Below are 12,660 nucleotides of genomic sequence, written 5' to 3'. Positions count from 1 at the left end.
TCCTTGTTGGCAGAAAAAGAAACATTCTGGGGTATAGAGGAGAAGACTGACAGGACAGAATCTCCTATTAGGAAGGTAGCTTACATCTTTTTTGTTTTTTTTTAACTTGTTTTCATCAAACATTGGCCTCCCACTGTTTGGATTGCCTGGGGGACGGGAGGTGGGTGGGAGAAGTCAGAGAGCAGTCCCCCAGAGGGGGCCGCCGTCTCGGACTGCAGTCTGGGCTCACCTTGGATACCAGCCTCAGGACTTTTCTGCGTAAGTCAGGGCAGAGGCCTTAGTACAGCCTGGCTCCGCCCTTTCCCTAGGGTCTGGCAGACAAAGGGAGCTCCTGACAGGCTGACACTGGGGGATCCCACACTACTACTAAGGTCACCCGCTGCGCAGTGTTACCACTAAGCATCCAGTCTGGCCCGTAATACTGGTGCCCTAGATAACCACCAGGAATTACTCTGGATCTCTCTCCCTGATAAAAGGTATCCCTGGCAGCGATATCAGCAGCCGTGAAGCCTGACGTTGGGACAATGTTGACATGGCATTCAAGAAGCTTCGTAATTCACCCCTGGATACCCTGGGAACTTCTGCTGTTAACACCCCATTATTAACTCCGTGTGTTTCCAGTGGGGTGACTTACCTGGCAGAACTCGGGACACGGGCTTATTTGGCTTTTCCCTCAGACCGTCCTACTGGTTTTTGAGTAATGTAGTGTGACTTTGTTATTCTTGACCTATCCTGAAATCTTAACACTTAAACCTTCGAGAGCCAAAATCATCATAAGTAATTCAGGAGAAACAAAGTCAGAAATAAAACAAATACAAATGAATCTTTAGCTAATACTCTATTAACCCTTGGTTTTTAAAAGTGTCTTATCTGGCAAGTTTATCTGAAGCTTCGGTTTTTAGCATTTCAGTGGCCACTCCCAGTTGGGGGTGTCATGCCAGTGACAGGAGAGCGTCAGACTTGAAGCGTTTCGGTATTTACAAAGGTGATGGCATAAGGTGTGGTTGTCGGCAAAGACCACTCTACACTTTTTTGTTTGCTTCCTTCTTTTGAGGGTCAAGATTTTATCCTGTTATTCAGCAGAATATGGAGACTTCATCTGAAAAAGAAAAACAAAAATGACCATTGAGGAAACTACTGTTCTGCAAATGAATTATTATTTCTTATGTAAACATCCTTGTGTCTACTAATACTCCATAATCATTCTACCGATTAACTATGAAGTATTCAAAAGGTACCTTTTAAGTGGATGACAACTTTTAAGAAGGCCTATTCATCCCACCAAATATGTAAGAGGAAACAGGTGCAAATGTAGCAAAAGTTCTCTCATAACTAAATGATTTGGAATAAGCTGTCCAAGGAGAGTATGGATTTTTTCATCCCCAGAAGTCTTCAAGAAAAGGATGGAAACCCACTTGATTTATAGTCAGAAATCTCTTGGGGGCACAGAGTACCTCCAAGATTCTGTTATTCTGAATCCTGATGTATGTTCATCCTTGTCTAAATTGGGGGTTTGAACTGCTTGACAGTATTGGGTATAAGAATAGATAGAATGTATCCTAAATCTCATTATTGCATTTACAATTATGACTCTGTTCTCAGAAAAGTATTATGATACTGCTGTTGGTTGTTATTCATATACTACTTGAAGAGGCTCCCAGGACAAACAGTGCAGGCACCAATTAATAAAAAAAAAGAAAAAAAGGAAATTTGTTGTGCTTGAACTGCTAAAATAAATATTACACTAGGCTTATAAATATTGACTTAATATGTGTTGTCTGCTAATATTTGAAGAGAGTGGTGGGGATTGGTGGAGCCTGTAGTAGAATTAGGGATGAAGTGTATTTGAGTAGGGTACGGAAATATTTTGCCCTGTGGGGGCTTGTGATGGAAATAATTGAAAGCAGTTCAAGTGAAGGTGTCTGCTTTCAGTGTGGGTAATATCGGCAACACACAGGGCCTTAGAGAACTTCAGCGCCTTTGATTCACATACTACCTTTGCTCATTTAGGAGTGCCCTTGACCAGCCATGGAAAAGAAAGGGAACATACTGCAGTTTCAATTGTTGTGGGACTCAGGTTTTCTCTCAGCACTGCGTATACACTTGGAGACATGGGAAGAAGGTCCGATGGAGACTGCGGCTCAGTTGAATCACTTCGGCTTAAAGAAATAGCAAGGTAAATATTGAAAAGGATTAAAAAAATCATAGCTCATGCTGTCAGGAACTCATTTCTAGAACCTTATCTATTTGTGACACTGAGATGCCTAATTCATCATTTGATATCACAGCATTCAGCCTACTATGAAATATATGGCATATAAAAGGGCAACTTTATAATTCCAGTCATGAGAGACTGTGGTGTGTCTTGAAAACTAGCTTTATATATTAAAGAAAATGGGATATTGAGAATTTAAATGCTTTATTATCAGTTATGTGAATTCTGCTATACCCTTACGTTTCCCATAGAAAAGCTTTCTTTGGATGAATTCAATAATACATATTTTACATGTGACTAAGATTACTTACATTGTTGAGATGGGGATAAAAACAGAAGGAACATAACCTTTGTCTCCCCTTTCTGTTGGTCTTGAAACTGGAAAGGACAGGCACAATGTTGGGAAAAATGTTATCAATATTATTAATAAAATTAGAAAAAAGTCTAGAAAGATGTAAGTAATGTTAAAAAAAAGAGAGATAATGCAATAGCTTAGTGATTCACAAAATATTTTAGTTGTGTATTTTAGATGAGCATAAAATGTGCAAGAAGAGAAAAACACATTCTTAGCAGCACAATCTGACTTTACATATTAATATCTCTAAAATTCATGAGAAAAAATGGGAATCCGCTATGTAACTGGTTTCTATGTTACATTTAAGTTTGATTGTAAGGACTGATTTATTTATGTATTAGGGGGTTTGTAGTGATTCAGATCTTTTCATTAAAACTGACATCAGTCATAATCATATAAATACATAAATTTTTGAAGCACAGACATCAGTGCTTCAAAAATCACAGTAATGTGCAAACTTCACCTTGGACACACTCCCCAAATTTCTCTGGTATACTATGTTGAACTTGTGCTTGGTCCAATTGTAATTTGGACCAACTGTAATTTGTTTCATTGATATTTGCTGTTTCATACGATCAGATGTAAAGACGCTTAGGCTGTGTTGTTGTTGCTTTATTTTGTTTTTTGTTTGTTTCAGAAGGGAATGAAATCCCAGGGGGGCAATAGTCACCCTCTGTGAGTGACAGTCATAGTATATTCCCCAAGATGGCAGGATGGTGCTCAAAAGTTTAGTTGTTCTAGATGAACATTTCAAGGGATTGTTTATACTTTCATTAAAAAAAAAAAACCAGAATGGTGAACTTATATTACAATTATGTAGATAATTTCATGAATGTTCTTTCATATATTCAGTCAATATTCATCAAATGTCCCTTTTGGCCAGGTATTATTTTAGGCTGTTAGTATATAACCAGGAAAAGCAGGCAAGTCAGCGCTTGTTATTGGAAGGCTAGGAGGTGGGACATGTTACACAGACACCCTTGTTTACTCCTGGGCAAATGTACAATACTGAGTTGTAAGACTACAGTAACGTAAAATAAAAAATCTATATCTATCTATCTTATAAACCCTGGGCTTCATTTGCAAAAAACAGACTTCCTTGACTTTTAACGGCTTTCTAATCATTACCTTATCTTTCTTTTCCTCTCCCCAAGTCACAGAAGTGAGGTCTGTGGTTCCGTGGAAGGAAGGAGGAAACCAAAACTCTACAAGTGCCTGTGAGAGGCTCCCATGGCCCTGGCGAAGTCTGGTTATGATACCAATAACCTAGCCAGACTGTGAGGAACAAGTGGAGGGTAGGAAACAAAAGGGTTCTCCGTTAAGAGATCGCAGAACTGCCTGAGGCAGCAGGCGGGGATACGGTGTCCCTGTAACCATGCTGGTGCCTTGCGAACGCTCCGCCCCGGTGCAGAGCGTCCTCCTTTTGGAAACAGAGCCCCTCCCCCACCCCGGGGCAAGATGGCGGCAGGAGGAAGTATTGCAATAAACTCGCGCAAGGCTCGCAAGATCTTTGGATAGGGAGGAAAGCCGCCTACCCCGTCTTGGTACCTGACTGTGGGTGGGCAGGGAAAGGCAGGCACATGTGCCATAGAGGTCAAAATGGCAGCAGGGGGAGCTGCAGGACTTGAGAAACCTGTCACTCTAGCCTGAGAAAAGACGGGATTGGTGGTGTGGGGGAGTAGAAGGGGGGATGGACCCTCCCAGAGTGCAGAAGTTTGGGAAGTTAATTGAGGATTTCTGAGAAAGCACCTGGCCCCTCCTATACCGGAAGCTAATATAATCCCAAGGGAAGGAAGGGATAGGCTGGCACCCATACTGGCTGGCGCCCTTGTGGGACCTTCTGACCCTGGAAGCCACATAGTTGATGGCGGCACCAGCCCCACGTTTAGGTTCCAGGAGGCAGCCTGAGGGCTGACACTGGCCAGGAGAAAAGCTGAGCTCCTTGGATGACTACTTCGCAGTTCCCAAAAGACGGTACTTTAAAGGGGAGAAGGAACTCTGGACACTGCCTTTGGTTTTGGTGTGGCTGAGGACAGACAGGTTTCCTCCAGGTCCCAGAGGGGATAGGCTTGGACACAAGAGCCTGCCATTCTCCCAGATCTTCCTGAATCTGAATAAAAACCTTCCTTTCTCACCAGCTTCTCCCTGTAGAATTTGCCTATGTGACTGTGGGCAGGCGAAACCCCACTTTGGTTAGGTTGACAGCTACAGCTGCGGATAAGCCCTAGGAGTCCCTTCTCAGGAACTGCTGACACACCACTTCGTTGTTGAGGTTTGCACCTCCACAGACCCCTTGGATCTTACAGTGATCAAAGTAAACATAAAAAAAGGAACTTCATTTACTTTTATCCAATATGAGGTTATTTTCCAATGTATTAAGAAAAAAAGTAAACAGAAAGAACCTAACCTTCGTATGGCTGGGAGCTGTAGTGTTTACCAAAGGCTTTGTCTTTGGGAATGTCAGGATATAGGTACTTCAGAGGGTTTTCAGGAATGTTTTCAGCCATAATGACCTTGTAGTCTCGAAGGATATCAGCAAATGGCAGAGCCGACAACCGGCCTTTATTATAGGGTTCTACAGAGTGAAATCTCACTTCTCCTGGAAAAACAGAAAGCAGGGGAATAATCGGGTTTCTTTGTGGCCTTTCTTCCTGCCCCTGTTATCTTCATGCCTCTGGTTATAAAACAATACCAGCCCTCATCGGCCAGCGGGACAGGACAGATTGCCACATGATAGAGGACACGACACAAGCTGTGAGAAATTCATGGTACACACTATACACTTTTGAAAACTGAAATACCAGTAACCAAACTCAATACTAATTTCACAGGAATAAACAACAGTGAGCATGTACCGTTTTCAGAGTGGTCCACCCAAGTGAAAGTTATTCCTCCAAGGTGGCTTTCACTGAATCTTAACAAAAAGGTTCCAGGCATTTTATCCTTTAGCAAGAGTCTTTCCTTCTCTTTGCTAACAAAGCCCATGACATACCTAAAAATGGAACAATGGATAGTTTAATCTGAACAAAGGGTGTAATTTATTACATTTGCATTTATTTCATTCTCAAAGAACAGACCTAAATTTATTTTTAGTATAACCAAAATTTAATGATGTCTGAAATACTCTTATACAGATTAAAGTAAATATCAACATTCTATGAAGAATGTAGGAAATTGCAACTATTCCCTCCTGCCCTCCTCCATGACACTAAACATGTTTTTAAAAAAAAAAAAAAAAAGAAGGGAAAAAACCAACAGCCTAAAAGTAAAAACCTAAAGAACTCATATGGAAAATACAACCTGTGACTCACCCATCAATCCAAAGGGGAAGAATGTGTTTCTTAATTAGATCTAATATTGCTTCAAGCCATGTCCAAAAGGTAAATGATTTACCAGGTAAGTGTTCCTATTAGAATAAACAAATATAGCACAATCATTATTTCAATAGTAATGTTGATATAATAATTCAAGTTCCTTTTTTTAGTGAAAGATTTTCTTTAAATGAGACAACACTTTAGAGTTTTTAAAATAATCTTATCCTGAAAATCCTCAAAATCCAGATTATGATATGGAGATTTAAAGAGGGCCACTATTATATTTTTACCCATTAGATCTACAATATAAAAAATGATAAAACCAATTTTGGCAAGGACACAGGAGAATATGAACTCTCATTTCTGGTCAGAACTGTAAATTTAGACATTTTTCTATGAGGCTATCTGTCAATGTATATTGAAAGCTTTAAATATTCCTTTAACTCTTCACTCAACAATCCTTTAGGATTTTTATCTGAAGGAAATATTTAAATAATAAAAAAAGAATATACAAGATCTTAATTGCAACATTAAAAAAATAACCAAAATTGTAAAAATCGATATTCAACTGGTTGTTTATAAGGTATTTCCTAAATCTTTCCAAATTAAATGCATGCTGCAGTTGATATTAAAACACTATCTATAGTTGTCAGATAGAAAAAAAGCACTATTTTTAAAAAAATACATAAATGACATCCCACTCCCTCTTCCCTTGTTTGTACCTTGCAGAATTTGGACCAGGTAAGGTGACCATCGCTGTAGCTAGATTGGACTAAAATGAAAGAAAAGAATGAAAAATTTTTTAAACAATTAGATTCTTCAATTTGGTGCTCAATGTAGATGCCCACTTTTTCAAACATCTCTTATGCACCTGCTGTGTGTTTACAATGTATTTAATGCTAAAAACAGTAAAAATATATTATGAAATTTATTATCTAGGAGAAAACTCTTTTCCATGGAGGAGCTAAAGATAACTTTAGGAAGGGGGTAGGTGTCTAGGACCAAGCCTCCATGAATGGGCAGGAAATAAATTGTCAGAAGAGGAGAAGAAGCAAGAATAACATAGGATGAAATATAGTGGACATGAATATGGCTTATATAGAAGACAGTAAGAGCAGTCTAATGTTGGTGAATAAACATAAAATCAGTTTGTATAAGTAGACTAAGCCAGATTACCCGGAGTCTTGACTTACCATGAAAAGAATGGACCAGAGATCTCTTAGGCAAAAAGGAGCCATTGACTGTCTTGATCCAGGGCAGTGAAAGGATACAACAGTTTCTATCTAAATTTCTAAGAAAAGTGTACTAATAGGAATAAATTGATAAAGATCTGAAAGTATATGGTAGCTATCTATGCTACATATTGAAAAGATTTATTCACCCATTAACAAATATTTATTGATTTTTTTACTACTGTGGTTTATGAATTAAATAAAGATCAAAAAGGATATTTACATTAGTAAATTTTGTAATATTCTTAAAGTCCTGACATTTAAATACCTATTGACCACAGTTACAAGTGGCGACTCAGCATCGCCAATAGGTCAAATTTTAACCAAATCATACCCATTTTATTTTCTTTCTTTTTCTTAAGTATATTATTGATTATGATATTACACTTGTCCTAATTTTTCACCTTTTGCCCCTCTTTGCCCGGTACCCCCTTCCCTCCACCAACCCTCCCCCACTTAGTTCATGTCCATGGGTCATGCATATAAGTTCTTTGGCTTCTCCATTTGAATGCATCTTTGGCCCTACTTTAACTAGAAATCCATTTTTAACCTTTTTTTTTTGGTGCTAAATGTGTTTACAACAAACTTATCAAAATAGTTATCTTTTCAAATTCTTTTAGAAAAAACCTAACACCATAATTGCTACATTGGGTACCAATAACTCTATTTTTGCAAACTTTAGAAATGTCAAAACTGAAATTTTCTTGATATAAATAATTAGTAAGATAAAGTGCTGCCTGGTGGTTTTTAATTTCTATAACATTTTGTGGTTCTGGAATCATCTATTTTCTAGTTGGTTAATAACCATTATATATTAATATGCAAGATCAAGGCACCGTTCAGACTTCACATTATACTCAGTGGAAATGTCCTAAGAACACCCTGGAGACTCGAATGTGGGATGAAATGGATGGGGCTTTAGAACTGGATAGGCCTAATCCTAGCCTGTGTCTTAACTGCTGTAAACTAGCTATGCAGCTGTGGCAAGTTACTTAACTATCCTCATTTATAAAATAGATTATTCCACCTTAAATAATCACTGCCCTGTCTTAAATAACTTTTTGAAAAAAGGTAATATAGCATATAGCCCTGTGCTTGACACTCAATAAATTGTGATGATCATTGTTACTATTGATAGTAGTAATATCACCCTGGTTCTTTAAAAGACTTGAGTACCAAAAACAGGAGTAAGTCCTCTGTATCTGCCAGCTCTCACCTGTAAGCTTCTCTGCCAGCATACTGAGTTGATCTGAGTTAAGGCCACGGCCGACATATGATGAAAACTGCCAGCTCATCACTTCCAAGAGTTGACTCAAAGTGACAGAAGGAGGATTATTAAAGAAAACCAAGTTCTGAAATAGAGTTGTAATGATGATTGTATTTATTAATCACATCAAACACTGTAATTCAATATATGGGATTCCTGATTTAAACTCTTTAGGCCAACCTAAGCTAACAATACAGAATAAAGAAGAGATACTAGGGTTAGTTTTTATTCTAGACTCTGGAGGTAGGCTCTGCACCGATGTTTTAGGAACTGTATATGATCTACATCCCCAAAGTCCTCATCTGGGAGCAGAGCAGAATCTGGTATGGTTAGTGTAACAGATTTGGTGGCTTTCTTACAGAAGAAGGATGCCGAAGAAAGCTAAGTGTAGCAAAACCACTTTTAGGCTGGAGAACAGAGAAGCATCCTATCTCCTTTCTACATCCTGGAGTTGGATGAAAAGCTCTGCACGCACGTAGCTCCTAATAGGGCATGACACTTAATTTCAGGGGTGTTGGCTGTTCTTGGCTTTAAAGACCAGGTGACTTCTCCAGTGAGTTCTGTTCTTCTCACTGCAGGCTGAGAGGGAGCAAGACACTACATTTCAGCACAGCCTTCCTCTGCTGTTAATCTGTCTCAGATATCAAGGCACGGGAAGATGAGAAGGAATATGGCTGAGTCATTTTCCATGTTGTTTCCTTATTAGGCATATTCAATTTAAGGGAAAAAGCACGGCTGACTCATTATGTCTTCATATTACTGGGACTAGGTAAAAGAAACCTTCCCTTTGGAAGCAACATTCGTTTTGAGTTAACAAGAAATGTTGTTATTTACATTTGACCTATTTTCTCTAGACCTGGTGGTTTCCAGGACAACAACACACTGAGGTTTTGTAAGAGGGAACAGGGGGAAGTGCTTACTCATCCTTTTTGCCACGCCCTTCCTTGGTTGGCTTTTAAGAAGGGCATGTATTCTCTGCTTGCTTTGTTGAGGCCAAGTTTTGATCAATGTCTCATATAACCACAAGATGGCATTAAAACCCACCTAGAGCCTAGAATGGTTTAAATCTGTGCTAACTTCAAGGGATTAAATTTACAATCAACTCGAAAATTTGTACAGAATGTAGTTGGGCAAAATTGATGTATATTCTAGTTATTTGGAAACCATTCTCTACCTCTATAGAAGAGCCTGGGTGGAGGCATGGCCAGAAGTAGTTGAGGAGGTAACCGCAGCAATCAGACCTCAAATTCTGGAGCAAGGCGTCTCCCTAAAGCCCAGTTAGCAGAGCCACAGGATGACCCTAGAGTTCTTTCTGATGGACATATGTGGGAACTCACCAGACACTCTGTCACTTTTGCTAACCAGAACTCTCTCAGGGTCCAAGTACATTTGAACATAATACTTTCATGTTCATGATATGAGAGAGGAATCGTACAACTAGATATATTGGAGTTCTGATATAAAACTGAAAAAGATATGCCAAAATTTTATTTACACATATATTTTATAAAGATTATATAAAAGGTTATATATAATATGTATATATATATAAAATCTCTTGATGCAGATGCGTTTTTTTTGACAAAGCAAACCAAATAGAATTAAAGGAGGAGAAATAAGAATAAAGACTCTACCTGGGAATCGCTGGTTGACACATTGTACCAAATGATGGATGCCCACGCGTTAGGTAACTGACTGACATTGGAAATCATCACCACAGGCAATGAGCTGGTCTGGTTAAAAACAAAAAGGGCATAGTTATTACAGGTAGCTGCATCTTACAATGATTGTACACTTGACCCTCTCCCCTAAAGAGCCATCTCAAGCCAATCCCACTCCCCCAATCTTGGTGTCTAAAATGACTTGTGAAGGCACTGGAACTTTCTGAGCATATATGAATCAAGGTATAAGGGATAAAAAACTATAGAAATAGGAGTCTTTTTTAAAGTACTTGGCCAGTCAGCTTCTTTAATATCTTCCATGATACCAAGTAAGTATTTATATTTTCTTATATGACGTACTGCCTAAAATGCAACTAATTAGAGCTTGTATTAATTTAGCAACTGTTCTCTTACTAAGTTACATTAAAGAATCCAGTTTTAAATTTATTTCTGGAATGGATCAATATGTTCAAATTATGATCTGACATCTAATTACTATACATGGGAGTTTTAATTGTAGAAGATAGTGAAGTATTAAGGGAGATACAGCTGCCTGGTCTGTTGGTGTAGAGCTCAACTTAGTACTCTTGGTACTGTAGCATTGAACCTCTGGAATCAGACTTTCACAGACTATTGAAAACTAAGCAACTTTTATTAGTCCCTCCCTCCCCAGTAACAGAGGTTAGGCAGCTGTAGGCAGTTAAAAAAACAGTTTAGGAACTTAATAGCTTGTGGAAACCAGTTTAGGGAAAGGAGATGAGCAAGAAATCCACGGAAGATTTTATAAACATGTTTACTTTCATTAAGATAAAAAAGCAAAGGCAGAACGCTAAAATAATACATCCCATAAACAGGATCATATTCAGGGTGTGTGAAATTGTTATTCATTCATTTATTCAACAAATGTTGAACAACTGCTGTGTGGCATGCATTGTGCTAAGCACTGGTAACAGAATGACACGTGAGGCATGAAGTCCTGCCTTCGAGGAGCTCACAGTCAGTCAGGTTCCATTTCCCCAAAGTTTTTTTATTCCTTCTTTGAGTTCAATGGTGAATGTTATAAGAGGATCAAAACAATGTACTGTTAATGTTCCTATCATTTATCTTTACTCATTACATTATAAAAATCTTTCTGAGGGATTTTTATGTACAAGATAAGTTTTTGGAAATATATCACTACGGGGCAAGGTTCAAGGATACTTATTTCTCTTTAGGCTTTCCACTGAGCATCCATGGCTCAGAAAATCTTAGGAAAAAAACAAATCTACAATCTGGCCAACAAATTATTCAATATACATGCATATTGACTTGATAATGCCCATGAGATTTTATCATTCATATTTAACCATAGTATTATGTTGACTAATTAGTATATATTTGACATATTAATTTTCTAAATTAAAATAAAAATAATGAACAGGGATGTATTAAACCTAGAAGACTGAGGTTTTATCGAGAGATGCTGACCAATTCCTGAAAATGTTATTAGTAAATAGTAGATGTTTCTTGAAATACCTACCTCCAAATCTATAGTCAGGCCATAGAGGCAGATCTGTGTTTCAAAGGTTATGGAATGAAGTTCTTCAGTCACCATGTGGGAGCCCTGAAGGATAAAGAAATAAGTTTTTTATCTTCGAAATGCAAACTTGCTACCTAGTATTAAGCCTGCTTCTGTGAAAATCAATAAATTCTTAGATTATATGCCCCCAAATATTCCCTAGGATGGAACATTTCCTCTTACAATTTTATAAGCTATTTAGAATATATAGTATAACATTTGAGTAATCTTCATTTCCAAAATCAGAATAATTTTAAATCTCCAAAACAATATAATTTCTGGCTTTGAAAGTTCTAGCATATTTTCAGCAGTTGAAATTCAGACAAATATAGTTCTTTTTTAATTTTTTGAAATTAGTCCTTTTGACTTATTTATTAACTATTAATAAAGAAACCCATGTCTATATAGGTATGTAGATATAACAGAAACAACTCCATATCATAATGAATTTGTTTAAAAAGAAGGCAAAGTTTCCTTCTCGTTAAACATGGTAAATGGAAAACATATTTCCTCTGCTCCCTCTAAAAACTTCAATAGCGTAACAGTTGGAGTTTTGTTTACTTTCAAATAGAATAAAATAATCTAGATCTAGTGAGAGTAGGGGAGTGTGGAGTGAGGGTGGCAATAAGGCTCCATGTGCCCCAGAACCAGGGGTCTGAAGCACTGAGTTCCTGAGGCTGGAGAGTGAAGAGGGCCGAACAAGAGGAGCAGTTATGAACCCCAGTCTATGCAATGAGGTCCCACACCTCCCCCCCGCTCCCCAGCCCAGCCCTGGCTGGGGCAGGAGGTTTACTCTCTGGAGCTCATGAAGCAGAGGAACTAAAGAAGCTCTCTGCATTTTGTATATAATACTAAGCTGAAGGCAGAGGTGAGGTGCTGTGCTGAAGAGAGGAAGACCCTACAAAAGTGTATGGAGAACTCACGCCCTGCGCTCTGTTTGACATCTCCAGGAAAGATTCAGGAAGTGGACTTGACCAAGGGAGACAACATACAAATACTGCCTTGGGGGTCCCTGAGTGAGAAAGCCACGTCCTAATAATCACCCTTATGTCTACAGT

At 38.4% G+C, this 12,660-nt stretch overlaps 1 protein-coding gene across 1 annotated transcript in view; it reads right to left on the bottom strand.

Moving 5' to 3' along the window:
• Nucleotides 1-1,053: 1,053 nt before the first annotated feature.
• The window catches only part of STAT4 (signal transducer and activator of transcription 4), a 94,293-nt gene continuing 82,686 nt past the window's right edge, over nucleotides 1,054-12,660 (bottom strand). Inside the window, exons 14-23 of the mRNA XM_054566688.1 lie at nucleotides 11,564-11,647; nucleotides 10,018-10,116; nucleotides 8,333-8,468; nucleotides 6,607-6,656; nucleotides 5,882-5,976; nucleotides 5,426-5,562; nucleotides 4,978-5,169; nucleotides 2,527-2,593; nucleotides 2,051-2,159; nucleotides 1,054-1,099 (exon numbers count right to left, since the gene is read on the bottom strand). Coding sequence (XP_054422663.1) covers nucleotides 1,073-1,099; nucleotides 2,051-2,159; nucleotides 2,527-2,593; nucleotides 4,978-5,169; nucleotides 5,426-5,562; nucleotides 5,882-5,976; nucleotides 6,607-6,656; nucleotides 8,333-8,468; nucleotides 10,018-10,116; nucleotides 11,564-11,647 — 996 coding nt within the window. The 3' untranslated portion in view covers nucleotides 1,054-1,072. The remainder of the gene's footprint in view (nucleotides 1,100-2,050; nucleotides 2,160-2,526; nucleotides 2,594-4,977; nucleotides 5,170-5,425; nucleotides 5,563-5,881; nucleotides 5,977-6,606; nucleotides 6,657-8,332; nucleotides 8,469-10,017; nucleotides 10,117-11,563; nucleotides 11,648-12,660) is intronic.

Source organism: Pteronotus mesoamericanus, unplaced genomic scaffold, assembly GCF_021234165.1.
Source record: "Pteronotus mesoamericanus isolate MK-2021 breed Mesoamerican mustached bat unplaced genomic scaffold, CSHL_Meso_final contig_179, whole genome shotgun sequence".
Lineage (NCBI taxonomy): Eukaryota > Metazoa > Chordata > Mammalia > Chiroptera > Mormoopidae > Pteronotus > Pteronotus mesoamericanus.
This window is presented reverse-complemented; position numbering and strand designations above follow the sequence as displayed.